At 65.7% G+C, this 27,948-nt stretch overlaps 3 protein-coding genes across 3 annotated transcripts in view; 2 read left to right on the top strand and 1 right to left on the bottom strand.

Moving 5' to 3' along the window:
- The first annotated feature begins 6,597 nt into the window (after nucleotides 1-6,597).
- On the top strand, nucleotides 6,598-21,129 carry FBXL16 (F-box and leucine rich repeat protein 16). Its single transcript, XM_076351244.1, has 6 exons — nucleotides 6,598-6,707; nucleotides 15,969-16,679; nucleotides 17,536-18,044; nucleotides 18,500-18,584; nucleotides 19,021-19,084; nucleotides 19,625-21,129. The coding sequence occupies exons 2-6, from the start codon at nucleotides 15,984-15,986 to the stop codon at nucleotides 19,771-19,773; spliced, it is 1,503 nt and encodes a 500-aa protein (XP_076207359.1). The 5' UTR covers nucleotides 6,598-6,707; nucleotides 15,969-15,983; the 3' UTR covers nucleotides 19,774-21,129.
- Nucleotides 21,130-22,228: 1,099 nt separating this feature from the next.
- Nucleotides 22,229-27,880, top strand: WDR24 (WD repeat domain 24). The gene is given in 7 exon segments (XM_076350763.1): nucleotides 22,229-22,285; nucleotides 22,920-23,898; nucleotides 24,217-24,394; nucleotides 25,260-25,935; nucleotides 27,167-27,230; nucleotides 27,233-27,281; nucleotides 27,815-27,880. Coding segments are annotated over 6 exon segments (1,467 nt in total). The 5' UTR covers nucleotides 22,229-22,285; nucleotides 22,920-23,417; the 3' UTR covers nucleotides 27,834-27,880.
- Nucleotides 27,855-27,948, bottom strand: part of STUB1 (STIP1 homology and U-box containing protein 1) — a 1,389-nt gene continuing 1,295 nt past the window's right edge. Inside the window, exon 3 of the mRNA XM_076351259.1 lies at nucleotides 27,855-27,915. Coding sequence (XP_076207374.1) covers nucleotides 27,855-27,915 — 61 coding nt within the window. The remainder of the gene's footprint in view (nucleotides 27,916-27,948) is intronic.

The following is a 27,948-nucleotide window of genomic DNA, read 5'->3' as shown; positions in this document are numbered from 1 at the left end:
GCATGCCCCGAGTTATGCGCACCCCGAGTTATGCGCGCCCCAGGCTGTGTGCACCCCAGGCTACAGACACTCCCGACTATGGCACCCTGGGCTATGTACACCCGTGGTTCTGCACGCCCCGGGCCGTGCACACCCAGGCTACAGCCCCCCTGGTTTACACACGCCGCCCCCCAGAACTGTGTACCCCAAGAGTTAAATACACCCCAACCTCCATATAAACTACAACACCCCCCACCCCCCCCGGCAGCACCCCCCTCCCCACGGGGGCATTTTCTTAACCAGGGGACGCAGAGGCGCGTGGCGGCGGGCCTGGCACGAGGGTCACGCACACCCGAACCCCCACGTCCCTCCCCTCCAAACCTGCCACTCGGGATTTTATATCCCCCCCCCCCCCCCCGCCGCTATTGTGCCAGCACCACAAACCCCGCAATTAATTAAGTTTCCATCCAGTGACAGCCCGCCAAAATGTTTGAAATAAACACCGAACAATTGGGATGGGATGATACAGGCCGGGAACAAAGTCCCCGGAGAGAGGGTGGAGCGGAATGGAAATGAGGGATTGTAAATTTGGATGGCGGAAAGAAAGAGGGGAAGGGGGGAAGGGGAGGGGGCCGGGGGGGCGCAGGCGGGGGAGAGGGGGATTCGCAGCCCTCCGGCCATGAAATGATGCTGAAAGAAGTCAAGCTGCTGGAATCCGTGGAAAATGAGGGGCCGGAGGGGCTGCGGGTTAAGGTGGAGCGGGTCAGGGTGGGGGTGTCGTCGGGGTGCCGTGGGGGTGTTGGGGTGTCAGGGTGGGGACGTCGGGGTGAGGGCCTCTGTGCCCGCTGGCCCTCGTGCTGAGACCGCCAGCTGCGGCGCGGGGTTTGCCGGAGGGTGGCTGGGTTCGAGGGCCTGGCGGCGCGCGCGAAGCCGGGTCACGGTGACCCCCTGCGTGGGGGGACGTGGTCCCGGGGCCGGATCCTGCACCGCCATGGGGAAGCGGGGCCGGCTGGGCTCGGAGCTTGGCATGGGATCCAGCCGGGGAGCCCAAAAACAGCCTCCGCCAGGTCCCCGGAGGCGAGGTGGCACCAGAGGTGGGGTGGCACCAGTGCCACCAGGCGCTGGTGTCCCCGGGCAGGGTCCTCACCCCACCGAGGCTGATCCTCCGCCCCGTGGGGCGCTCGGCACCCTCGCGGGACTTTCCCTTGGGACACCCCAGGGCGCGGGGGGCGGGACGCGGCTGTTCGCAGGACGGAGCCCGTGGCTGTTCGCAGGACGGAGCCCGGTGCCCCCGTCCCCGCGGGCACACGGCAGTGAGCCTGCCCTAACCCCACCCCAGCACCCCGGGGCGAGCCGGCACCCCTGGCCCCCGGCGCAGCCCGGCTGTGCGGCGCCCCGATCCACCTTAACCGGGTGTTACGGGACAAACCTCGGCACCAGCTGGACAAAACCGCCGTGGCCAGCCCTGGCTTCCCTCCACAGCGGCACCCCTTTGCCTTCGGGACACGGCCACCGGGGGGGGGGGGCAGAAGCCCCTTCGGAGCAACCACCGGAGCCGGGGCTGACCTGGGACCGGGCAAAGCCCCCCCAGCACCCACCAGTTCGCTCATCCCTCTGGGCCAGCCCACGGGGCAGAGCATCCCGGGGCTTTACCGGAGCTGCCACCGGCCGAAACGCCGCGTCCCCGGGCCGCCAGCCGTGCCCGGGAGCTCTGGGTGGTGGCCGTGTCCCCTGGCCCTGCCCAGCATCCCCAACCGCGTCCCCTGGCCGTGCCCCCCTTGTCCCCGCCTGCCGCAGGGAGGGTGGCCCCCATGGGGCTGGCAGGGCTGGGGGGCCGGCAAGCCCCCCGGGAGCTGCCCGAGCAGGGGCGCAGGGGTAGCCGCCAGCCCCTGCAGCGGGTCCCGGGCCGCTCCGGGCTCCCGGCTCGGCCCCTGGCCGCCCCCCCCCCGCCCCGCTCCGGCCAGCGGGACCCCGGGATGCTCGGGCTCGCAGTGCCCTCTTGTGACCGCGGGCACGGCGGCTGCTCCGCCCGCCGCCCCCCCCCCCGGGCTGGGGGGTCCCGGGGGTCTCCGGGGGTGGGGGGCAGGCCACGTCCCGCAGCAGGGCAGAGCATCGACTCATCGAAAGGGACCTTCAAAGATCACCCGGTCCAACCCCTTGCCCTGGGCAGGGACTTCTCACACTGGGTCGGGCTGCTCCAGCCCGGCCGTGAGCGCGTCCAGGGACGGGGCGAGCACGGCTCCGCCGGGCGACCCGCGCCAGCGTCTCACCGCAGCACGTTTCTCCCTTACAGCCGCTCTAAATCCACCCTCTTCCGGCTTAAAACCGTCGCCCCTTCTCCTGTCGCCACAGGTCCTGGTGAAAAGCCTCTCTCCGCCGTCCTTAGAAGCCCCCTTACACGTTGAAAGGCTGCAAGAAGGTCTTCTCCAGGCTGAACAACCCCAACGCTCCCAGCCGTTCCCCGCAGGAGAGGTTCTTCCAGCCCTTGGAGCATTTCCGTGATCCCCTCCGGACCCGCTCTGACAGGTCCAGGTCTGCCTCGTGCTGGGACCCCAGAGCTGGACGCAGCGCTCCGGGGGGGTCTCGCACTGGGTCACCAGAGGTGGGGACTGAGAGGCCCCAGACCCATCTGCTACCTACAGGGCACCCAGGGCTTTGGGGCTCCACGTCCCCCCCCCCCCAGCAGGAGGGACCCTGGCTCCTTCCTTTGTGCTTTTTGATGATCCTCCATCTCCCTGCTGGGTCACCCACCTTCAGCAGAGCTTTCTCCTTTCCTGGGCAGTCCCCCCCACCGAGCAGGTCCCTGAGCTTCCCCGCTGAGCCGGGGCATCCCCCCGTGCCCACAGAAGGGTCGCCATGGGGTGGCTCTGGGCACCCTCCACCCTGTGCCATGGGTGGGTGACAGCGAGGGCAGGGATGCTCCGGGCTGGGCTGTGCCCGGAGGCAGAAACCCTCCTGGAAAGGCCGAAGGAGGCCTCAGGTAGGTCTGGGACCCCAAAGGCCTGCTCGGAGGCTGGGGCTTCCCAGCCCTTCTCCATCCCACTGCAGCTGCGTGGGGAGCTTTCCCGCCCAGCTGAGCGCCCGCAGGCTCAAAAAAAATCTTCATCTTCCAAAAATAGCTGAGGAGCTTCGCCTCAACTCCCAGGCCAGCCCCGGGGCGTGCGGGGATACCCCCAGCCCCACCCCAGGGAACCCGGGTGTTGAACGGGTTGTGAGCGGGGCTCTGTCCCCTCCCAGTGCCCCCGAGCATCTGGACCCCCAGGCTGGTGCCCCCGAAGGCAGGCACGGGCCCTAGAGAGGCTGGAGGAGCCCGGGGAGGCTGCTGGGAGGGGAACCGCAGGGCGAGGGTCCCCATGGCAAGGCAGGGGTCCCCATGGGAAGGTGAGGGTCCCCACGGCAAGGTGAGGGTCCGCACTAGTGGGAGAAGGTCCCCATGGCACGATGAGGCTCCCAGCAGCTGGATGAGGGTCCGCACAGCTGGGTGAGGGTCCCCGCAGCAAGCTAATGGTCCCCGCAGCTGGGTGAGGGTCCCCATGGCCAGGCGAGGGTCCCCTCAGAAGCCTGAGGGTCCCCATGGCTGGGCCCTGCCCTCGCCCACCCTCACCATGCCACAGGCCTGGAAGAGGGGGAGCCCTGGGGGGTGTCTGAGCCTCAGGGGGGGCCCAGGGGGTCTGAGCCCTATGGAGGGCACAGGGGGGTCCCAGAGGAGCTGAGCCCTGGGGTCAGCACAAAGGGGGCCGAGCCCTGGGGGGCGGGGGGGGGGGGCTGAGACTGGGGTGGGGGTTCCAGGGTGGGGCTGAGCCCTGGGGGTCCCTGGGGGCTGTGTCGGGGTGGAGACCCCATGCCGGCCAGGCCACCCTGCTCACCTCGGCAGCCCCCCCCCCCCCCGCCGCCGCAGCAAGGCCCCCGCACGTCCATCCTGCGGGGCGGCGAATGGAGCTGCCTATTGATTCGCAGCCCGGGCTAAAAATAACTTTCAACTCTTCATCCCGAGCTGTGAAAAATCCCCCATTGCTAGGCGACGGGTTACCTGGAGACAGCCGGCACTAGGCGACGGCGGTTGCCGCGGCGACAGCACCCGGCGCACTGCGGTCCAGCTTTGGCACCGGTGGTCCGGCTGGACGGGTGATGCTCGGCTCAGGGTCCCATCGCCGTGGGGACACGCTGGGTGCCTGGGGGTGAGACCCTTCAGCATCCCCAGGGCGGTGGGGATGGGAGGGCAGCGGAAGCCAATGGGGTGCTGGCACTTTGCATAAAGATGAGTTGTGGAGGAGCGGTGTTGCTTGGCTCTTGGCTGCTGCCCTGGTCCGAGCGTGGGGAGAGCAGCCGCCACCCTCCTGGCACCCGGGAGGGACAGTCCCTGTGGACCAGGGGGCCTGGCCCGCCACAGCAGGGGTTGCCTGCAGCTGCGGGATGAGCTGGGGCGGCCAGGCACCCCACATCGGGCACCCCAGGGTGTGGGTACCCCCTTGGGCTGGCGGCACAGGGGGGTCCACCCCACCTCCACTGGGGACACGTGCATGGAGACTCCCCCTGCCCAGGGACTCCTCTAGAGGTTGTGACCCTTTTTGGCATGAAAATGTCCCCAGGACATGGGACCACACCAACATGTCCCCCCTGGGGCCCGAAGCTGGCAGGGGTTAGCGTCAACGGGGCCGTGCCAGGACCACAGGGACCATCCGGGGCCCAACTGCCCCGCTGGGACTGGGCTCACTCCTGTCACTGCCCTGGGGGTGTCCAGGGGTGCGATGACGGCACGCGGTGCATGTCCCCCAAGGCTGGACCACCACCCGCTGCTCCCGGGCTGCTGCTGGGTGGCAATTCCCCCCGGGACACCCCCATGGGGACAGGGCATCACAGGGGGACAGGGCATTGCTGGGGGGGGCAAGGGATCACAGGGGGAAGGACCCCCAGTTCCTCAGGCGATGGGGAAAAGACGTGTCACCTGGATGAGGCCACTGACCCGCACGTCCCTGCGGTCACCAGCCCCCTCCAGACCCTTTTCCTGCGGTTGTCACCCACTGGGCAGGGTGGGATGAGGGTGTGAGTGCGAGTGTGAGTGCGAGTGTGTGTGTGTGAGTGGTGCGTGCGCAGTCTCCTCCCCCAAGCCCCCTCCCGGCTGCCAGTGCGAAACCCGACCTGCCTTATCAATAATGGAGGCAGGAGCCGGGCGGCCGGATCCAGGCAGCTCCATCAGCCTCCCCAGGGCCCGGCTGGGGGCAGCCGGCCGAGCTGGTCCCGCTGCTCGCATGGGGCTGTGCGAGGGGAAGGCGGAGGGGACGGGGTTAAACGTGGCACCTAACCAGTTCCCTCCAGTTTGGGGAGCAGTGGTGAAGCTGGGCCCCGGACTGGGGGTGCTGGGTGGGTGCTGAGCTGGGGGAGATGGGAAATGGGGGGGCAGCAATGGGGGCATCCGCCAGCTGCAGGTCCCACCTCCAGCTGTGGCCTGGGTGGGTAACCCCCCGCCCCGGCACCTGGGTGCAGCACCCTTCCCTGGACACCCGCAGCACCCCAGGGTGCTGGAGCTGGAGCGACCGTCCCCGCTGTGCCTCGGGGGCTGTCAGCAGGGCCTGAGCCGGCTGCCGGGGCGAGAGGGGTCTGCACTGGGGTCTCCGGCCTGCCAACGCCCTAGTGGGGAGAGAGCCAGAGCAAGCATCTGTCTGTCCATCCATCCCTCCATTTCTCCATCCGCCCCTCCATCCTTCCATCCATCCCTCCATCCCTTCATCCCGCCTTCCACCCCTCCATCCCTCCGTCTCTCCATCCATCCCTCCATCCCTCCATCTCCCCATCCCTCCATCCCTCCCTCCACCCCTCCATCCCTCCCTCCATCTCCCCATCCCTCCATCCCTCCCTCCACTCCTCCATCCCTCCCTCCATCTCCCCATCCCTCCATCCCTCCCTCCACCCCTCCATCCCTCCCTCCATCTCCCCATCCCTCCATCCCTCCCTCCACCCCTCCATCCCTCCCTCCATCTCTCCATCATCCCTCCATCCCTGCCTCCCTGCCTCCCTCCCTCCCTCCCTCCCTCCATCCCCCCATCCTTCCACCCCTGCATTCACCCACCCACCCACCCCTCTCTCCCCCTGCCTGCACACCCAGCTGCCAGCCCAGCCCTGCCCGCACCCACCGCCCCCCCACCCACCCCCCGCCCCATCTCTCCCTCTGTGTCCCGCACCCTCACCTCGCCGCTCCCTCCCGGTGCCGGTGCCGGTGCCGGTGCCGGTGCCGGTGGCGATGCCATCCCGCCGTCATCCATTATCTTTACCGGCGACCGTGTCTCTTTAACAGCCTCCGCTGCTGACACGCGTGTGCGTGTGTGCGAACGCGCGTGTGCGTGTGCCAGCAGCTCCCAGCTCCCCGGGCTGGCTGGCAGGAGGGACCCCCCCCTTCTCCATCCCCCCCCCCCACCCCGGATCCGGATCCGGCCCCTTTCCCCCCCCCCCCCTCCTCCCCGCTCCCCGCTTATTTTTCCTGTTGTTTAGCGGGGTTGGGGCGGGGGCCGGGCAGGATCCGGCCCCTTTTCCAACCGGGAGACATATATATATATATTTTTTATTTTTTGGAGAGGGGTGGGGGGTGGGGGTGTGTTCCCGGTTTTCTTCCCGGTGGTTTTTTTTGGGGGGATTTGTTGTTTTTTTGGGGGGGTTGGGTTTTTTTTTTCCCCCTGCAACCAAGAGAGGCCGGGCACAAGGCATGGCATGAGCTTCGGGAGACGGTGCTGGAGGTAAGAGCCGCTCGGGAAAACCCTTTACAACACAAAGCCGGTGTCGGTGTCGGTGTCGGTGCCGGTGCCGGTGCCGGTGCCGGTGAAACCGGCACCGGCACCGGCACCGGCACCGGCACCGGCACCGGCACCGGGGCTGCAACCACCCCCTCCGCATCCCGCATCATGGAGCCGCGTTATATAACGGCGGCGGAGCCGGCCCGGCCCCGGGGCTCCCGGTCCGGTGGCGCTCCCCCCTCTCCCCCCCCCGCCGCCCCTTCCCTCTCCCGGTAGCTCAACCGAGGATGGTGGTCGGTGATAATCCCCCTCCCCCCAACCCGGTGATGCTGGCCCCCTCCCACGCCCAGGTTTGGGGACCGGGGGGGATGCTGGGGGGGGGGGGTAAGGTGGTGAGCGCCCCCCCCCCAGCATGGCCGGGCATCACCGGGTGGGTAACGGCAGGGAGGAGGGGGGGGTGGGTCGGGTGGGTACCGGGGGTGTGGGGGTTTAGGGAGACACCGCCGTGGGGACAGGGTCACCCAGGTGTGGGGCTGCTGACTGACACCACCCCCAACCCCCACCCCCCGCCCCGCCACCAGCCCCCAAACTGTCCCTTGTCCTCCCCGGTGGCACCATGGGACCGTTGGCACCCCCAGGGCTGCACCCCAAGACCCCGACACCCCAACGCCTCCGTGGGGCTTTCCTCCACTGCGGGGTGACACAGGCCAGGGGGGGACAGGAGCAGCCACCCCCCATCCCGGGGCCCAGGGGATGGAGGAAGGGGAAGGCCCCGGCTGGGATGGGGCCGAGGGGGCTGAGCCCCACAGTGGGGTCCCACAGAGCCCAGCGTGGGGCCAGGGATCCCCCAGCAGCCCGGGAGGGGGGCGAGGGGCCGGGGGCAGGTTGTTTCGGTGGGGCAGGGGATGGGGACGGGCGGAAGGGTCCGTGCGCGAGGCCGGCTGGGGCTGGGGGCCAGGCGGGCAGGCTGAGCTCCATGGAAGGGCTGGGGCAGGTGGGGGGAAACTGAGGCACAGGGCTGTGGCAGCAGCCAGGCGCAGATCCCCACGACCTCGCCTGGGTGGGGGTCTGGGGGGGTGCCATGGGGCACCGGGCCGAGGTGCTGGGGCAGCTCTGGTTCTCGGGCATCTGCTGGCGCTGGCGGGACGTGGTGGTGCCCGGGTGGTGGAGGCTGGAGTGTGGCAGTCCCTGCGGCAGGGATGCTCCTGGCAGAGGTCCTGCTCCACAGCCACCCTCTGCCTGGGGTACAGGGGGTCTCGGGCCCTATTTGCAGCACCCAGGGGGTCTCGGCACGCAGCAGGGTGGGAGCAGCGGGTGCAGAGCGAGCGCCGTGCCGTGCTGGCATCTCCCCTCCTCTGAAAGCTCGGTGCTGATTTCACTCCGGCTACCAGGAAGAGGGAGGGAGGTGGCTCTGGAGTGGGGAGGACTCGCTCGAGCATCCATTTTTAATGAGCTAGATATCTATTTTTCCCCGAGCTGGCTTCCCCCACATCGATCCCTTTGCCATCCGCCGGGCCTGCTCTTCTCCCCGTGCCAGCAGCTCCACGGCGGCAGGGAGCGGGCAGGACGAGCATCCCCAGCACTGGCAACCTCCCCCCTCCCCAGATCCCGCTCCCGGGGACGGAAGGACCCTCGCTCATGCCAGCGTGTCACATGCAGGAAGGCGGGAGGGGGGGAAGGGTCCCCCCCATCCCCTCCGGCGGGATCACCTCCGTGTTGACCATCCCATGGGGATGTGGCCACCCTCCAGCCGGGAGAAGGGAGGCCGGAGCGGGAGCACTTTGGGTTTGGGGGCTGGATTCTGCCTTCATGCTCCGTGGGTTTAAGCTCTGCCTGACTCAGACTCTGGCAGCTCCGTGGCAAAGCCACGTCGCCCTGCCCGTGCCTCAGTTGCCCCATCTCCAAGCCGTGGCCCGTTGCTCCCCGCTAGTATCTGTGCGGCTGAGCAGCGCCCGGAGAGGGGAAAGGGGATTTGAGAGGCAAGTAGGTGCCGATGGCGTGGGAGGGAGCGGGGATGGGGCGCGTGGGTGAGTGGGGCTCCTTCGGCAGCATCCCACCCCTGCCAAACCTCTGCCCACCCGCCACGGGGATCGGCCACATTCACCGGGTGCTCCAGGGCCGGCGGTGCAGAGGAGGGGGCAGGGGCTGAAGGGGAGAGAATCTGAGGATGGGGCAGGCAGAAGCCATTTCTCCAGGGCTTCTCCCTGCTGGAGGTGTGACCCGCGCCCAGTTCCTGGCTGGGGGAAGTGGGCAGCTGGGGGGCTGCCCTGGGAGCAGGATCAGGCCAGTGCCTTTGCTTCCAGGAGTGTATCTAATGGCTTTTTGGAGCCTGTGTCGGCATTTAGCCCCTACAACCCCCTACAGCAGGAAGTCCCGGTGGCTGAACGCCACCTGCCCGCCCCGGCATCCCATGAGCCTGGCGCCGATGGCCCCCGTGCTGGGCAAGCGTCTGCCCACCTCGCCCGACCCCAGCTCCCAGCCGGACCCCTGAGCCGGGGGGCAAAGGGGCATCGCTGCTTGCGTGGCTGTTGCCACGTCTGGAGGGATGAAGGGGTTTGAAGAAAGGGCTCAAGTCCCAGCAGTACCTGGGGAGCACATCAGTGGGCAGGGGGCTCGGGGACAGCCGTGGGCCACGGTCTCCTGGCTCCTCTCTCCTCGTGGGATCTTGCATTTTTGTTCACCCCTTCCTGGGCCCAAGAGAAGCAGAGAGAAGAGCTGTAACGTGCCGGCTGCCATCAGTTGGGCGTGCTCTGGTTGGGCTTGCAGCAGGGGGCCAGGCCGGGCAGGAGCCGGCACAAGAGGAGCTGCTCCCGCTTCCCCTCGCCTCAGTCGGTGGGGAGCGGGGCAAAGCTTGGCTGAAGCATGAACATCCTCCCATGGCAGTGAGGGATGGTACCTCCAGAGGAGGCTGGAGGAGGTGGGCCCAGGGCAGCACATCGAGGTCCAGCTCTGCCCTGGTCTGTGCATTCCGTGCTCCTCTTGTGCGGGGGGGGGGGTGTCCCCTGCGAGGGGACAGGGGGCTCCCTGGGATAGGGAGGGAGGTCAGGGCTTGATGCCTTCGGGAGATTTGGGTCTCAGCAGAGAAGACAAATGCTGCTGCGGGAAGGGTTTGCGGCAGCCGGAGGGGACCCCGCTGCCTGTTGCGAGGAAGTTTTGCCTGGCCAGGCCTGGGGGGCTGGACCTCTGCCTCCTCCCTGCACCTGCCCCATGCTGAGAGCTGGGGGGGACGGCAGCTGCGTCTCCCGGTGCCCCTGGACACGAGCCGTTCTCTCAGCCAAGCGGAAAGTGGTGGGGACCTGAGCAGAGTTTGGCTTTGGCACCTCAGCCAGCATTTCCCCAGCTCCCTGGGCATGGGGATGGCTCCGCATAGCCCAGCCCCAGCTCTTGCTGTTTGGAAATGCCGTGGGACCTGGGGGAGAGCGGTGCTGGGGGGATCCCTGTCGTGATGGCTCCGCTGCCCGGTCATGAGCCGCCTGAGACCCAGCGATGGATTCACCAGCCAGCCCGGTGCTGAGTGGCAGCCGGCAGGAATGGGACTCAAACCAGTTGTTTTCCCAGCCCCTCCTGAGCCTCTTTGTCCGCAGCAAGGTGGAACGAGCTCTTTGGCATCTTTGGGTGCCAACAAGGGAGCAGGAGAGCTGCTCTCAGCCCTCCGGTCTCCCAAGGAGCTCTCAGGGTAATCTCAGGAAGGAGTTTCCCAGCTCCCATCACACAAATGGCAGGTCTCCGGGGCCAGGCGGAGTGGCGAGGCCCTTCCCCACCACAAATTCCTGGCTTGTGCGGTGTGGCAATACCTAGCACCGAGTTCGGAGCTGTGCTCTGAGCCTCTCTCCCAGCTGACTTGTGTGAGTGCTGAGCCCGGGAGCGCTGATCAATGTGCACACACACACATGCACATGTACAGGCAGCTTCTACCCAAACACACCCCCTACCCCTCCATCTCTGGGGGAGCCGGCAGCTCCTCCAGGGCCTTCTGCCGCTCCTCTGCATTGCCGGGGTGACCCAAGCCCTCTGAGGGGACCCGGCCTCGGAGGCCGGCAGTCATACACCCCTCTGACTGCTCACGGCATGGGCAGTGGTCTGACCTGATGGGAATCAGAGCAGGAGGCAGCTCGCGCACCACTGAGCACTGCCGGGGAAGGCGATTTGTATGGTGGGATGTCTTTATGACTACCGTGTGCTTTGGTCGGCAGGTTCAGCCCCCCCAAAGCAAGAGCCTGCGTGGCATTGCTGCTGGTGGGGGATGTTGCGTAGAGCTGAGGGAGTCCCGGGGAGCCGTTACCCTCAGGAGTGCTGGACAAAAGCCTTGGCTGTGCGCTCTGCCACAGCACTATGTCTCGGGTGTGTTTTCTCCGCCTGTAGAGCAACTTGATTTGCTGCATTAGTAAAAATAGACGGGCTAATGAATTCAGCTGATGCAACCCTCTGTGTGTGTGTGTGTGCGCGCGTGCATACACTTATCTCTCTGTGTGTGTGTGTACGTGTGCATGTATATGTGCAGCTGAACGCCAAAGCTCGTGCAAGGTGCATCCACCAGCTCCTGGGGCTCTGACAGGGTGGTTGTGCATGTGTCCGTGCGTGTCTGGGTGCGCATATATATATGTGTGTGTGTGTGTGTGCAGGAAGCCATGAGTGATGGCTGCTTGCTGCCAAGCAGCGCTCTGTCACTGAAGCAGTGGCTCTACAGAAATAATTTTGCAGCAGCCTTGGATTCTGGCAGGGCGATAACAGGGCTTCACAGCAGGCTGGCGGGGCAGGAGGGGGGACTGCAGGGACCTGGGGGGGCGACAGTAGGATCTCACAGGGACCTGGCGGGGCAGTAGTGGATCCTCGCAGGGACCTGGCGGGGCAGTAGTGGACCCTCACAGGGACCTGGCGGGGCAATAGTGGATCCTCGCAGGGACCTGGCGGGGCAGTAGTGGATCCTCGCAGGGACCTGGCGGGGCAGTAGTGGATCCTCGCAGGGACCTGGCGGGGCAGTAGTGGATGCTCACAGGAACCTGGCGGGGTAGTAGTGGATCCTCACAGGACCTGGCGGGGCAGTAGTGGATGCTCGCAGGGACCTGGCAGGGCAATAATGGATGCTCACAGGGGCCCGCTGGGGCAGGGGGGTCCCGCAGGGGCACGTTTGCGGGGTGCCCTTGCAGGGTGATGCGGCCCCGAGGAGGCCGGGCCGCTGTCCGCGGTGCCGAACGGGGGTCGCTGTCCGCGGTGCTGAACGGGGGGCCGCTGTCCGCGGTGCTGAACGGGGCCCCCGGCGCTGAACGGGCCCGGGCCGCTGTCCGCGGTGCTGAACGGGGCCGCTGTCCGCGGTGCTGAACGGGCCTGCCCAGCGAGCAGGGCCGGGTCCCCGGTGGGTCCCACGCCTGGCTAGTCCAGGGTCTCGGTGGCTTTCCAGCCCAGCTGACCCGGAGTCCTCGGTAGCCTCCAAGCCTGGCTGGTCCAGCACTCGCCCTTGAGCCCGGCTGCAGCGGGGTGACAGTCTGATCCAGCACGTCTCATCTGCCACAGCCTGGGGTCTCCCAGCAAACACCCACGCAGGGGTGGCACTAGCTGTGTGACTGATCATCCTGCCCACCTCTTGAGGCCCTCATCCCTCTTCACTGCCACATGGAGATGGTAAACTCGCCAACAGCTTGGACAAGCTCTGTCTTCCCGACAGTGTTTGTCCTATTCTTCCCAGCATCTTCATCATCTGTGTAATGTTTGTAGTGACAGGCTCTTAGACCCTCTTCTTTCTTCTCTCTTCCTGCGTCAAAGCCGCCCCCCACCACTGCATCATCGCTCATTGTGGATGACAAAACCCTCATGAATGGAGTGACTTCTCTGGCAATGACGTTTCCTGTGAAATGTGCACCCTGGCGTGAATTCGGGAGACTAAAAGACTTTGTCCTTTGCTTTTGTCAGGTTTCCTCCCACTGTGGATTGGGAGCTGGCACTCCACTGGTGGCAGACGCTTCCCCTGTAAGATGTGGCCTGTGAGAGCAGAGGGGGCTTGCTATGGGGGGGTTGCGATGCTGGGCCCTTCCTGTGGGATCCCAGAGTGAGGATGCTCATACCAAGTGCTGAACTCTCCTTCTGGTGGCCTTGTGGTTGGTTCAGTCACACAATCTGCAAACAGTGAGATCACGGCGAGAGGAGGAAAGGCCAGATCTCTGCTCTCCTGTTGCTTTGGGGTGACCAAAAAACATATGGAGGTGCTCATGGAGCTGCTGGAACATCAGAGGGGCTCTGTACTGACACCTCCAAGGCAGACGGCTTCATATTTCCCTGTCCCTCTGCTCTCTCAGTGGGTTGGAGGGAGGGCCTGGGGCAGGGCAGGGTGTGCGCTGGGTCTCCCAGCACACAGCAGCTCTGATCTCCGCGGGATGTGGTACTTGTGCTTTGTACATTGGAGCGATGTGCCCTCAGTCCCAGGGTGCGGGAACCTGGGGGACTGCTTGGCTGCAGGCAGGGGCTTTCCTGCAGCAGTGGAGGACAGATCCCACAGTGCTAGAGACAGAGGAGAGAGTGGTTATCGGGCCCGCTCCCCTCCCCAGTCTGTGCCCCCTGCCCACCCTCTCCAGGCTGGGCTCCCCCCTCAGGCACAGTACTGCTCCTTTTAGGGTGGTAGGAACCCCCAAATCTTTGCCTGCCCATTTCCCCGGAGAGATGTGGCCGTGTACAGCCAGCCTGCTTGTCTGGCCTGCCGCTGCCTGGAGCCTGCCTGCGCCCAGAAGGCCTGACTCTCCATCCATCTTTCTATTTGAAGCGTCTTCCCAGCTCATTCATGGTTCAGGATTTCTGTGAGCCAGACAGGCAGCCTCAGTGCCCGGGGCAGGTGGGACCTGGCTCAGTCTTCAAAGGCAGGACTGGGAAAGCTGCTGAATCCACTCAGCCCCCCCTGAGCCTGGCCTCGGGGACCAACCAAGGTCTGAGCTGGTTGTAACCATTGCCAACACCTCCCGCTGGCTGCATTTCAGTCCGGCAACTTGTCAGCATCTGTCTCCTCCTGTGACTGTCCCCTTGGGCTCCCGAGGCCCAGGCTGCCCCTCTGCCACCACCTGCCCTCTCCCCGGGGACAGCCAGCATGCCGAACAGCTCTGGCTGTGGGCCCTGTGCCGGAGCGACAGCCTTCCCATGCCGCCTGGTAATTATCTGTTTGGATTTGTGCTGTATGGCTGTTAGACACCCTGGTGCATGTTCTGTTTGCTTCCCTGATTGCTGCCAAGCGCCGAGCCGCTGGTTTTAAGTTTCTTCCTTCTTCCCCCTCCTCTTCTCCTGCTTTCAAGTGAATTTAACACATGTCCAAGCATCAGAGGCCCAGCTCCTCTGTCGGGCAGCGTAGGTGGGGGCAGCAGAGGCTGCATCTGAGTGGGGAGCGGCGCCAGACTGTCTGCACAGGGCCGGGTTCATCCCCAGAGGCTGGGCCCTCGCAGTGCCGCTGCCACCGGGCCGGGCCGTCTGCAGGCACCTCCGCACCACTGCTGCTCGCACCGCAGGAGAGGCTTCAGCAGCTCCCACCGGCCCTGTCCCACGGCCCTGCTGTGCTGGGGAGGGCAGCTCCAGGAGACGCCGCACACCATGAATCCCGTGGGGTTTGCCGGCTGTGCCACTGGCAGCTATCTGCGCTCCTGGGCTCTTCCACGGCACCTTTTGGGTGACTGCTCCCCTCCCTGGCTGCTCCAGGAGGGCTCGATGAGGCCAGGGATGCTGTGAGGGTGAAAGCAATGGGTTGGGGGCAGCGGGGTATCTAGGCTGCACCCCACGTGGCAGCCATCCCCCCCAGGCTGCATGGAGCATCCTCAGAGCCCATGGACCTGGGCCATGAGCATCACCGGCCGGGAGGCTCCTCCCTCGGTGCCCCTCCATCAGGGCCTGGCCATCTCCGTCCCAAATCAAGCGGCTAAAATAATTCCCTCGCTTTTATCTTGGGTCCGGGGGGAGCCAGCGACGGAGAGGGTCCTCCAGTCCCATCAGCCACCATTGGATGCACGTGCCAGCCATCCCTCGGGGCTCAAGGACTGCGTCCCTGCTCCCTGGTCCCTGAGCTGGAAGCCGCTTCCCCGGGCTCCAGCTCCTGGCCGTGTCCCCGGGGGCTGCCGGGACCCCAGCGCCCTCCAGCCTCAGACCCTTCTCTTTGGCAGGGTTTGGCACAGCTCCGGCAAACAGGGTGCGGGCAGGACAGGCGGCGCACCGGCAGGGCCCCGTGCCAGGCACTGGCTGGGGCCGGGGGGGGGGGCCAAGCCCCCATCAATTATTCACTTCCATATTTATAGAGGGAAACGCTTTGAATAATGGATGGCAGGGTGCGGCGGAGCCGTTGGAAAGCTGGCCTCACTGCCGCTGAAATATTTATTGGCCTGATTTGCTGGGGTGCCGCCCGGCTGCCGCGAGGCTCGGCAAGGCTCGGCGAGGCTCCCGGCCGGCACGGGCTCACCACCGAGCGCCTGGCTGGCACGGCGAGTGTGGGCAGCTCTGCTCCACCGCTGCTGCCTCCTCTCCCCTCCACAAAAATGATCAGGGGGATGGAACACCTCTGCTATGAGGACAGGCTGAGAGAGTTGGGGTTGTTCAGCCTGGAGAGGAGAAGGCTCCGGGGAGACCTTCTTGCAGCCTGTCAGTACTTAAAGGGGGCTTATAAGAAAGATGGGGAGGGACTTTTCAGCAGGGCCTGTAGCAATAGGACAAGGGGGAATGGCTTTAAACTGAAAGAGGGGAGATTCAGACTAGATACAAGGAAGAAACGTTTTACGCTGAGGGTGGTGAAGCACCGGCACAGGCTGCCCAGAGAGGTGGTGGATGCCCCATCCCTGGAAACATTCCAGGTCAGGTTGGACGGGGCTCTGAGCGACCTGATCTAGTTGAAGATGTCCCTGCCCACGGCAGGGGGGTTGGACTAGGTGACCTTTAGAGGTCCCTTCCAACCCAAACCATTCTGTGATTCTATGATCCTGCTCCTGTTCCCATCGGTGGCTGGATCCCAGGCTCTGAGAGAGATGTGAACATCCAGGGACAAATCCCCATCCCTCCCCCATCACGGGGGATGCCAGGGCCACACAGCCCCATGGGGGACCCCGCTCTGTGCCCCGGGCATGTCCCATCTGTGGCTGTACCCAGCAACCCTGCATCACCCGGTCCCCTGTGCCACCCTGCTCCCTGCACAGGGAGCCCCAGGGTCTCCCTCCCCCCCCCGGTGCCACGACATCCCCCAGCTCTGCCCACCCCCCCACCCATTCTCCCTGCCAGACCAGCAGCCCCTCAGCCCACACCCCTATGTTGCAGAGAGACCTGTGGAAGATGTCGAACCCGAGAAACGGCGACACCAAGCCCCCATGTTTGCCCCGCAATGGACTGGTGAAGATCCCCACGCAACCCAACGGCCTCGGCTCCGCCAGCATCACCAAAGGCACCCCCGCCGTGAAAAACCGCCTGTGCCAGCCTTCCTCCGTGCCTGCCATCCTCAGCCCCGTCTTAGCCCACCGCAGCGACCTGCCCATCCCCAGCCTGGCCTCCCCGCTCTCCTTGGCCACTCTGGCCGGCGTCGCCTCCCCTCCCGGCGCTTCCTTGGTGGGACTGAACACGAGCGAAAGCTCGGAGCAGGCCTCACCGGAGCGGCTGCCTGGCTCACCCTCAGAAAGGCAGCTGGCGGTGGACGAGAAGATCCTCAACCGTTTGTTCTGGTACTTTTCGGCGTGCGAGAAGTGCGTGCTGGCACAGGTGTGCAAGACGTGGCGGCGGGTGCTCTACCAACCCAAGTTCTGGGTGGGCTTGACACCCGTCCTGCACACCAAAGAGCTCTACAACGTCCTGCCCGGTGGCGAGAAGGAGTTCGTCAGCCTGCAGGGCTTCGCTGTCCGTGGCTTCGACGGCTTCTGCCTCGTGGGCGTCTCCGACCTGGACATTTGTGAGTTCATTGACAACTACCCCCTCTCCAAGAAGGGGGTCAAGTCCATAAGCCTTAAGAGGTCAACCATCACAGACGCGGGGTTGGAGGTAGGTGACCCCGGCGAGGTGGCCTGGGTGGAGGAGACGTGGCAATGTCGGGTCCTTCCTCGTGGCCCTGGGGACACACGCGTGGGCAGAGCTTTCACCAGCCACGGGGAAGGAGCAGGCAGGTGGCATGGCCATCCCATGGGTGCGGGCAGCGTCGGGAGCCCCTGCCTGTGGTCTGGGCAGTGGGACGGGCCGCAGCCTGCGCTGCCCTCCCAGGCAGGGGGCAAAGATGCCGTCGGGGGGGGGCGGGGGGGGTTCATCCCTGCCGCCTGCGGACACTGCCTGCAGGTGCTGCTGGGAAGGCAAAGCCAGGCGAGCTGGCCCTGTCGCTGGGCGGTGGATGCAGCGGTGGGTGGTGAGCAGGGCTCAGGGGATGGGGACATCCCCGCTTGGCTGGCTGCTCCCCAGCAAGGGGGGTCTCCCGGTCAGGGGGCTGTGGGTCAGATGGAGATGGGGCAACTCGTGGTCCTGCACGAGGGCAGGCAAGGTCCCCACCGAGGTCCCCCACCCCACCCCATGGCCAAACACGGCACCAGCTGCTCCACGGCCGCATCCTACCAGAGCAGCGTCCAGGCTGGGAGTGGGCATTAATCCTGCCCCTGCCAACAGCACTGGGTACAGAGCAGGGGCCGTGGCCAGGGGTCCCTGCCTGTCCCCTCCCATTCCCTGCCGATGCTGGCATGTCCTACAGCGTTGCTCCGATGCCAGGGGGTCCCAGGGAGAAGGCTGGACCCACGCAGGGCTGGGGGCAATGGGAAGAGCCCCGGGAGGCTCAGAGGGAGCCGGGGCGGGGGCACGAGGCTGCGCGGGGCGGGCGGCAGTGCCCACCGTGCCCTGACCCCCTGCCCCTCGGCAGGTGATGCTGGAGCAGATGCAGGGTGTGGTGCGGCTGGAGCTGTCGGGTTGCAACGACTTCACGGAGGCCGGGCTGTGGTCCAGCCTCAACGCCCGCATCACGGCGCTGAGCGTCAGCGACTGCATCAACGTGGCCGACGACGCCATCGCCGCCATCTCGCAGCTCCTGCCCAACCTCACCGAGCTCAACCTGCAAGCCTACCACGTGACGGACACGGCACTCGCCTACTTCACCGCCAAGCAAGGCTACACCACCCACACCCTCCGCCTCAACTCCTGCTGGGAGATCACCAACCACGGTGTGGTCAACATGGTCCACAGCCTGCCCAACCTGAGTGTCCTCAGCCTCTCGGGCTGCTCCAAGGTGACAGATGATGGCGTGGAGCTGGTGGCCGAGAACCTGCGGAAGCTGCGCAGCCTCGACCTCTCCTGGTGCCCTCGCATCACCGACATGGCCCTGGAGTACATCGCCTGCGACCTGCACAAGCTGGAGGAGCTGGTGCTCGACAGGTACTCGCTGGCCGAGCCGTGCCGTGCCATGCCGCACCATGCTGAGCCATGCCGAGCCATGCCATGCCATGCCAAGCCGTGCCATGCCATGCCACACCATGCCATGCTGCACCATGCCATGCCGCACCATGCTGAGCCATGCCGAGCCATGCCGAGCCATGCCATGCCATGCCAAGCCGTGCCGTGCCATGCCGCACCATGCTGAGCCATGCCGAGCCATGCCATGCCATGCCAAGCCGTGCCATGCCATGCCGCACCATGCCATGCCGCACCATGCTGAGCCATGCCGAGCCATGCCAAGCCGTGCCGTGCCATGCTGCACCATGCTGAGCCATGCCGAGCCATGCCATGCTGAGCCGTGCTGGAAGCAGTGGGTGCAGCGTGGGGGCCGTGGTCTGGGGACACCCATGGGTGCCCCACTCCCAGCCAGCCCTGATACCCCGTGTCCCCGGCAGGTGCGTGCGGATCACCGACACCGGCCTCAGCTACCTGTCCACCATGTCGTCCCTGCGGAGCCTCTACCTGCGCTGGTGCTGCCAGGTAGGTGGGGGAACACAGCCGTGCCCGTCCTGGCTGGGGAGGGCAGAGCGGCTGGCATCTCCCTTGGGGATGGTCCTCAAGCTCAGGGTCGGCTGGAGCCCCCACGACTTCATGCTGGGAAGTGGGGAAGGGATGGGGTGCTCCTGTGAGCTCAGCAGGACTCAGCCCAGGCACCTTGCCCCAGCACCCTGCCACTGCGCTCTGCCCCAGCACCCTGCCCCTGCACCCAGCTCCCTGCCCCAGCACCCTGCGCCCTGTCCCCACACCCTGCTGCTGTTCCCTGCCCCGGCACCCTGCCCCAGCACCCTGCCCCAGCATCCTGCCCCAGCACCCAGCTCCCTGCCCCAGCAATGCTGAGCCCCCGGTACCACAGTGGCCGCTCCCCATGGAGCCCCTCCTTGTCCCCCCCCTGCTCCCACTCCATTTTCTTTTCCAGGTGCAGGATTTTGGCCTGAAGCATCTCCTGAGCATGGGCAGCCTGCGCCTCCTCTCGCTGGCCGGTGAGACCCCCCCCTTGCTCCCCCAGGACTGGGGTGGCCGGGTCCCCATGGGGCTGGGGACAGACCGGGCGTGGGGACAGGGACAGCCCGGGGGACAGCCAGCATCCCCCCAAGCCAGCATGGCGTGGCTCCTGCATCCCCCTGAGCCGCCCGGGCACCCGCACCCAGCCCAGCTCCCAGGGGATGGGTCCGTGGCTGAGTTCTTGGGGTGCTGGGGTTCTTGGGGTGCTGGGGTTTTGGGATGCTGGTTTTTTTGGAGTGTTGGTGGTTTGGGGTGCTGTTTTGGGGGGATGCCTTTTGGGGGGGATGCTGGAGTTTTGGGGTGCTGGGTTTTGGGGTGCTGGTGTGTTTGCGGTGCTGTTTTTTGGGGTGCTGTTTCTTTGGGATGTTTATTTTGCGGGGGGCTGGTGTTTTGGGGGCTGGTGTTTTGGGGCACTGTTTTTTTAGGGTGCTGTTTTTGGGGGTGCTGGTGTGTTTGGGGTGCTATTTTGGGGGGGATGCTGGCATTTTGGGGTGACGGTGCGCCCTGCCCGCTTGCAGGCTGCCCCTTGCTGACCACCACGGGGCTGTCGGGGCTGGTGCAGCTGCAGGAGCTGGAGGAGCTGGAGCTCACCAACTGCCCCGGGGCCACCCCGGAGCTCTTCAAGTACTTCTCCCAGCACCTCCCGTGCTGCATGGTGATCGAGTAGCACCGGGTCCGGCCGCCCCGCTCCCACGCCCACCCCGCCACTGCCCCGTCTGACATCGCCCACCCCATTTCTTTCCGTCTGCTGGAGGATGTGAAAGATGCCATCGATGACAACTGACCCTGGGACACCCCCCGCATCAACACCCCCGAAGGACGTGGGGCTCCGGGGGGAGATGGGGGATGGTGTTGCCCCTCGCCAGAGCCCCCCTGGGTACCTGTAAATTCCCCTCACGCCGCCGCCATTGCCCGTCCTCCTACCGGTGTCCTGCCAATCCCTTCCGGACGGATGAACGGACATCATGGAAACCCAAAGTGGGAAGGCGATGGCAGCGTGACCCCCCCCCGGCCGCATCCTGCCCTCGCCCCGCTGCCAAGCGGGCACATGGCCCTGCCGCCAAGGATGCTCCCGGGGACCAAAGAATGCTCCCGGGGACCAAAGGATGCTCCTGGGGACCGAAGGATGCTCCCAGGGATGGGCAACAGGAGGATGCTTATTTTTGGTACCCATGGGTGGTGGTGGAGGCTGGATGGGTCCTCTTGCACCCCCGGAGCAGGTCACCGAGCTGCCGCCCACGTGCTGTGCACCCCCCGAGCCCCCGGCCCTGCCCTTGGGGTGCCCGGCGCTTTCTCCTGGTGAATAGGATGTTTTTCTCCGCCCGCCCGCCCGCCGCCCTCGCATGCTCGCTTGCTTCAGTCTCATGGTATGGCAGGCTCCAGTGTACCTGGGGGGGGACGGTGACAAGTGATAGCCCCTGCCCAGCCCCTCCATACGGCTTCACCCCGGCCGGATCCCGCCCCGGGAGCTGGGGTCTCCCGGCAAGCATCTCCTCTCACCCCGGGGACCCTGCTGCATCTCGTTTTATGTGGGGTCGGTGGGGCGATGCTGGTCCCCACGGGATGCTGACACCGAGGAGCGACCCGTCCGGCTGGGATGGGACGTCCTGGGGGACCGGGGCCAGGTCCGATCCGCTGCGGGGACACCAGGGGCACAGAGCGAAGGCAGGAGGTGGCACCTCAGGACATGCTGCCACCGCTCTTCCAGCTGGAAAGCCATCGCCCCGATACCAGCGGCAAGAGGGGGGCCGAGGGGACCCCTGGGCTGGGCCGAGCCGGGGCCGAGCCGGGCATGGTGCTGGGGTGCCCACGGGGACCTGGCGCGGGAGGGGATTTAGTGGCCGTCCCCGGGGCATCGCCCACTGCCACACCGGCTGCCTGCACGGCCCCGGGAGGAGCGCAGGCACGGACACGGACACAGACACGGGCATGGGCATGGATACGGATACGGACACGGACACGGACACGCTTTCGGTTTGTTTTGCCTTTGTACCGGCCGGGAAGGAACTGCTGCACCACCCGCCGCCGCCTCCGCGCCCTCCTTTGTCCAAAATGCTCCTTTCTGGCCCCAAAATGGCACGAGGACCCTTGTGGCCCTGGAAGGGGGTTTGGGAGCCGGCGGGGCTGCGGGCTGCACGGAGCACCCTGGCACAGCGGCAGCCAGGGTGGGGGGCTGCCTGCACCCCCAAACCCACCAGCGTGCTGCCACGTGTTGCCCACGGGACACGGGTGCCAGGGGACGGGGCATCCGGGCAGGGGCCGGAGACAGGCAGGGCAGTGGCACATGAGGGTGCCCCCACCCCTGCCGGTGACGGCAGCAGGCCCGGGGGTGCCATCAGCCCTGCGCACCCCCATGCTCCCACGTCACATGGACAGCCCCAGCACAGCCCCAGCCCCGGGGCTGGGGTGTCCCCATACCCCCCAGTGCACCCCCACCCCCCCCCGCACACCTATCCCCCAGTGTAGCCCTGCATCTCCCTGTATAGCCACCCCCCCATGTACCCCTAAACCCCAGTGCACCCCCACACCCCGGGGCACCCCCAATCCCCCAGGCAGCCCCACACCTCAGTGTACCCTCATATCCCCCCAGCGCATCCCTATACCCCCACTGCACCCCACATCTCCCCGGCACCCCCACCCCCAGTGCACCCCATATCCCCCTGACACCCCCCTTTTCTGCATTGCACCCCCCCCCACGCTGCACCCCATGTCCCCCTGGCATCCCCACCGCGATTCACCCCATATCCCCCCCGACACCCCCATTCCCCCCCTGCACCCCACGTCCCCTAATGCACCCCGTATCCCCCCCGACACCCCCATTCCCCTCCTGCACCCCACGTCCCCTAATGCACCCCGTATCCCCCCTGCGCCCCCATTTTCCCCCCTGCATCCCTCCGTCCTCCCCTCTCCCCCCAGCGAGTCCCGCCCCGTGCCGGGGGCGGGGTCTGACTCAGGGGCGGAGCTTGATCCCGGGGCGGGGCCTCCCGGAGGGCGGGTTCGTGCTCGGGGTGGGGCGGGTTCCGGGGGCGGGGCTTAGGCGGGGCGGGCGGGCCTCGGTGGCGGAAGGGGGCGGGGCGCGGCGGAAGAGGGGCGGGGCTCGGCGGCCCTTTCCGTGGCGGCGGCGGCGGCCGGCGCGGCCTGCTGGGCCCGAGCTGCCGGCGGGGCTGCACCGGCACCGGGTACAGCACCGGCACCGCGGCGGCGGCAGCGGCAGCGGCAGCGGAGGGCCTGGCCGGCAGCGGCAGGGGGGGCTGAGGGACGGGACGGGAGGGGCTCTGAGGCGGCCCTGAGGGGCGGGAGGGGGACCTGAGGCGGGAGGGGGACCTGAGGGGGCTCTGTGGGGCGGGAGGGGGCCCTGAGGCGGGAGGGGGACCTGAGGGGGCCCTGAGGGGCGGGAGGGGGCCCTGAGGGGCGGGAGGGGGCCCTGAGGGGGCTCTGTGGGGCGGGAGGGGGACCTGAGGGGCGGGAGGGGGCTCTGAGGAGGCCCTGAGGGGTCTGTGGGTCAGGAGCGGGCCCTGAGGAGGAGGGAATGTGGGGTGTGAGGGGGGCTGGGGCTCCTGGCGAGGGAAGGGTGTAGTAGCAGGAGGGCCTGGCTCAGGGGGAGCCGGCCTGTGGGTGCCCCAGGGACCCTGCAACCCCCAGGCAGCCTTGTTGGCCCCAGGGTTCTCCCAGAGTAGCTGCCAGGCCCTGGCACCCTGGCCTGGGACAGGGTTGGGAAGAGCAGTTTCTCTGCCTGGTGGGGGGAGCTGCTGCCCCCCCTTTCCCCCCCCCCACTAGAGAAGCAGAGTGAACCCCTGCCTGTGGTGCTTGCAGGGATCTGGGGCACGGGGAGTGCCCCGCGGAGATGACTGCGGCCTCGTTTCACCCAACCTCTTGCTGGAGACGCTGCTCGCCTCAGTCCACGTCACTGTAGTCGACCTCTTGTAGCGTCACCAACAGCCGCTCTCATCAGCGGAGCATCTCGGGGGCTTGAACTGAGGAGGGAACAAGAAACACAGAAAACGTTTTCAAGAACTCCCTGAGAGGGAATTACAGACGGCAGCAGGAGGAGAAGCCCGGCGTGGGGCTGTATCTCTCTCCCCTCAGGTAGCGACTGGGCTGTAGCCTCTCACCTCCGCGGCCCGTTGATGTGGCCACGAAAAGCTGCGGTCGAAGCCACCTGGGCCTGCCAGGAGCTGCGGGAGCCGAGCCTGTTCCTTCCCAGCTCTGGCTGAGGTGGAGCAGGGCGGCCGCGCGAGCGTGAATGCAGCCTGCGGGGACGCGAGCCTCCGAGCCTGCTCCTGGAGAGGGGAGTGCGCCCCGCGGACGGCCATGGAGAAAATGGCCAGGGTCACCACCGCCTTGGGGGGCAATGCCCTCACGGGACGGACCATGTTCTGCCACCTGGATGCCCCCGCCAATGCCATCAGCGTGTGCCGCGATGCCGCCCAGGTGGTGGTGGCCGGCCGCAACATCTTCAAGATCTACTCCATCGAGGAGGACCAATTTGTGGAGAAGCTGAACCTCCGCGTTGGCCGCAAACCCTCCTTGAACTTCAGCTGCGCGGACGTGGTGTGGCACCAGATGGACGAGAACCTGCTGGCCACCGCCGCCACCAACGGCGTGGTCGTCACCTGGAACCTGGGCAAGCCGTCCCGCAACAAACAGGACCAGCTCTTCACTGAGCACAAGCGCACCGTCAACAAGGTCTGCTTCCACCCCACCGAGGTCTACATGCTCCTCAGCGGCTCCCAGGATGGCTACATGAAATGCTTCGACCTGCGCAAGAAGGACTCTGTCAGCACCTTCTCTGGTACGAACGCGGGCTGTTGCTTGCCCCGCTACCCTGGCGAGAGGCAGAGGTTGGGGGCTTTGCCCTTTCCCCGTGCCTGGGAGGAGGGTTTGCTCAGGGCGCGATGTCTGGAGCAGGCAGGGAGGGAGCTGAGAGGCATTTTGCTGCTTTTTTTTTGGCTGCTCGGCGGCGGGCTGAGCCTGCACGGGAGGTGGAAGGTGGCCGCATCACTCCCCGCTTCCCCTTCTCTCTGGGTGGGAACCCCCACGGCTCTTCCCGTGGGGTTTTTAGCTTTGCTGAGCTCTGTCCCACCGGCTCTCAACTCCTGTCCCCGCTCAGGCCAGTCGGAGAGCGTGCGTGACGTCCAGTTCAGCATCCGGGACTACTTCACCTTCGCCGCCACCTTTGAGAACGGGAACGTGCAGCTGTGGGACATCCGCCGGCCGGACCGCTACGAGAGGATGTTCACGGCCCACAACGGGCCCGTCTTCTGCTGCGACTGGCACCCGGAGGACAGGTGTGTGCGGGGCCGGACCCTGCCAGCTGCCCGGCCTCGGCAGAGACGAGGGAGGCCCTAAAACCGGGGCTGGGACCTTACCGGGGGGGAAAGCAGGGTCTCTGATACCCTGGCCCCTTGTGTCAGGGGCTGGGAAGGTGGGAGCAATTATTACTTTGAGGATTTGGGGGTGTGTTGAGGTGTTTTGGGTTTGTTTTTTGACAAGTCAGGGGATCCTGAGGCACTGGATTGCTAATGGCGGGGTACAGCAAGCTGCTCTCTTGCCCCTCGTGTCAGGGCGGCCTCTCGCTCCAGTGCTCAGCCCGGGAACAGGCTGCGTGGCTGCTCGGGGACGTGGCTTGCTTCTGTTTGATCACGTTTCCCTCCTGCCTTTCCCCGGGGGCGGTCGGGGTGCGTCTGGAAACAGTTGTTGTGGTGTGCGGGTCCCTCCCTCGCTCCCTGCCAGGCAGCGCTGCAACTCCGCACGAGCTTAGGTTCAAAATAAGGTTAATTAGGTTCAAAATAATTCACTGAAATAGGTTCAAACTGGCCTTTTTCCTCTCTGCTGTCCCTGGCAAGTGGAAACCAGGGGTGGGGGGGAGCTGGTCTGCCTGGGAGCCCTTCAGATGAGCGTGGGTCTAAAGACGCAGGGCCTTAAACGGGAGTGGGAAGGAGGGGGGCGTTGCCTGACCTGGTTATTGGAGAGTGGAGGCGTTAGGGTAGCACGTGGGAGGATGCAATTGCGGCCCGGCTGCCTCCGCTTGGCGTGGACGCGGTCACATCTGTGTTGTGAGTGTTTCTGTGCCAGGGCGGGGAAGGAGAGGTGAACGGGCGCGGATCCTGGCCCGAGCTGGCGTCTCACCGTCTTTTTCCATCCTTCTCCCAGGGGCTGGCTGGCAACAGGCGGCCGGGATAAGATGGTGAAGGTGTGGGACATGAACACCACGCGGGCGAAGGAGATTTACTGCGTGCAGACCATCGCCTCCGTGGCCCGGGTGAAGTGGCGCCCGGAGTGCAAGCACCACATCGCCACCTGCTCCATGATGGTGGACCACAACATCTACGTCTGGGACGTACGGCGTCCCTTCATCCCCTCCGCCATGTTTGAGGAGCACAAGGATGTCACCACGGGCATTGTGTGGCGTCACCTCCACGACCCCTATTTCCTCCTGTCGGGCTCCAAGGACAGCACCCTCTACCAGCACATCTTCAAGGACGCCAGCCAGCCCATCGACCGGGCCAACCCCGAGGGGCTGTGCTACAGCCTCTACGGAGACCTGGCCTTCGCCGCCAAAGAGAGCCTCATCTCCTCCGACTCCAACCGCAAGCCCTACATTGGGGACCGGCGTCACCCCATCTTCTTCAAGCGCAAGCTGGACCCCACGGAGCAGTTCGAGTATATCTCCTCCTCCAGCGCCCTCAGCGTCTTCGAGACGGACGTGGAGAGCGGCAGCATGGACTGGTTCGTGCACACCGCCAAGCAGTACGCGCTGGCCGGCAGGCCCCTGGCCGAGCTCTGCGACCACAACGCCAAGGTGGCCAAAGGCTTGGACCGCAACCAGGTGAGGCCTAGGCTGGAGGCTGCGGGGGCAGACCTAGGCTGGTGCCCAGGTTGAAAGGTGCTGTCAGGATGAGGCCCGATGGCAGCTCTCCGTCCGGCTGCGGCCTCTGGCTGTCCCCGGAAGGTGTACCTCCGCCTGGCACCAAACCCAGTAGCGCTGTTGCCTACAACAAGCGCAGATCGTTGCCCAGAAACTTGATGACCCCCCGAGAGCCTGCCCGGCTCTCTAGACCAGCGGATGATGGATTGCACCCTCAGTAAGTTTGCAGGTGACACCAAGTTGGGCGGGAGTGTTGATCTGCTCGAGGGTAGGAAGGCTCTGCAGAGGGACCTGGACAGGCTGGATCGATGGGCCGAGACCAACTGTATGAGGTTCAACAAGGCCAAGTGCCGGGTCCTGCTCTTCGGCCACAACAACCCCATGCAGCGCTACAGGCTTGGGGAAGAGTGGCTGGAAAGCTGCCCAGCAGAGAAGGACCTGGGGGTGCTGGTCGACAGCCGGCTGAACATGAGCCGGCAGTGTGCCCAGGCGGCCAAGAAGGCCAATGGCATCCTGGCCTGTATCAGAAATAGTGTGGCCAGCAGGAGCAGGGAAGCGATCGTGCCCCTGTACTCGGCACTGGTGAGGCCGCACCTCGAATACTGTGTTCAGTTTTGGGCCCCTCACTACAAGAAGGACGTCGAGGTGCTGGAGCGTGTCCAGAGAAGGGCAACGAGGCTGGTGAGGGGTCTGGAGAACAAGTCTGATGAGGAGCGGCTGAGGGAACTGGGGTTGTTCAGCCTGGAAAAAAGGAGGCTGAGGGGAGACCTCATCGCTCTCTACAACCACCTGAAAGGAGGTTGTAGCGAGGTGGGGGTCGGTCTCTTCTCCCAAGTAACAAGTGATAGGACGAGAGGAAATGGCCTCAAGTTGTGCCAGGGGAGGTTTAGATTGGACATGAGGAAAAATGTCTTTACTGAGAGAGCGGTTAAACATTGGAAGAGGCTGCCCAGGGAAGCGGTTGAGTCCCCATCCCTGGAGGTATTTAAAAGACGTGTAGATGAGGCACTTAGGGACATGGTTTAGTGGGCATGGGGGTGTTGGGTCGATGGTTGGACTCGATGATCTTAGAGGTCTTTTCCAACCTCAATGATTCTATGATTCTATGATGGGGATTTGCAGACAGGCACGTGGCTGCGCGGCACCTGGTTTTTAGGCTGGCGAGGTCTGACCGCGGCTGTCTCTCGCGCAGGTGGCTCAAACGTGGACGATGCTGCGAATTATCTATTCCAGCCTTGGCGCCGTGTCGTCCGCCAACTCAACCACAGCATGGGGAAAGGCAGCACCGCCCTCCCGCTCATGAACAGGTAAGGGGTGCCGGAGCCACAAGCGAACGATGTGGCGGCTCCGTGAGCAGGAGAGCGGGGACGGCTCCTCGGCTGGGCTGGAGTCGCGGGGTGGGAGCAGGGACGGCTCTCCCCCAGCCTCAGACCACGCTGGCTTGCAGGTTGGCAACGTTTGAACGCAGCCATTTTCCGTGGGGGGGTGAGGAGCGAGCGGCCAGCCTGGCCTTGAGCCGTGCAGCCTTGTATGCCGCTCCCTTCCCTCCTTGGAATGAAGTTTGAAGCTGTGGCAGGGCATGGGGCTGGTACCATCTTTGCAGTTATTTAATTAGTGACTGTGACCGAGGGCTGGGGATGGAGAACCTCCATCTCGCCGCTGGAGCGGAGAGGTTGTCTTCTGCCTTGCAAAGGGAGAGGACAGCCCAGCTCTGCGAGCGGCTCGCGGGCGTGGAGAGCCCCGTCGTGGGCTGATGAAGCAGGAAAACTTGTTTTTCCTCTTCTCAATGGCATATAAAAGTGAGGGGTGAGGACTCCAAATTAGCTGTCAGACCTTGCAGGGACAGGTTCCCAGGGTGAGTGGCAAATCCTCGAATAACATCAAAGGAAACACTCTCCTCCGCCAAGCTCGGCATCCAGACGGGTCGCTGTCTGTCGCTGACTTAAGCACCGCAGGCAGCAAGCTGAAGAGCTC

Source organism: Aptenodytes patagonicus, chromosome 13 (assembly GCF_965638725.1).
Source record: "Aptenodytes patagonicus chromosome 13, bAptPat1.pri.cur, whole genome shotgun sequence".
NCBI lineage: Eukaryota > Metazoa > Chordata > Aves > Sphenisciformes > Spheniscidae > Aptenodytes > Aptenodytes patagonicus.
This window is presented reverse-complemented; position numbering and strand designations above follow the sequence as displayed.

What these genes read in the sequence shown, in the direction of transcription:
- FBXL16 (XM_076351244.1), top strand. Translation starts at nt 15,984, where the DNA reads ATGTCGAACCCGAGAAACGGCGACACCAAGCCCCCATGTTTGCCCCGC. An exon ending in ACCTGCGCTGGTGCTGCCAG is followed by an intron (nt 18,585 to 19,020) that starts GTAGGTGGGGGA and finishes TTTCTTTTCCAG; the next exon opens with GTGCAGGATTTTGGCCTGAA. An exon ending in GCGCCTCCTCTCGCTGGCCG is followed by an intron (nt 19,085 to 19,624) that starts GTGAGACCCCCC and finishes GCCCGCTTGCAG; the next exon opens with GCTGCCCCTTGCTGACCACC.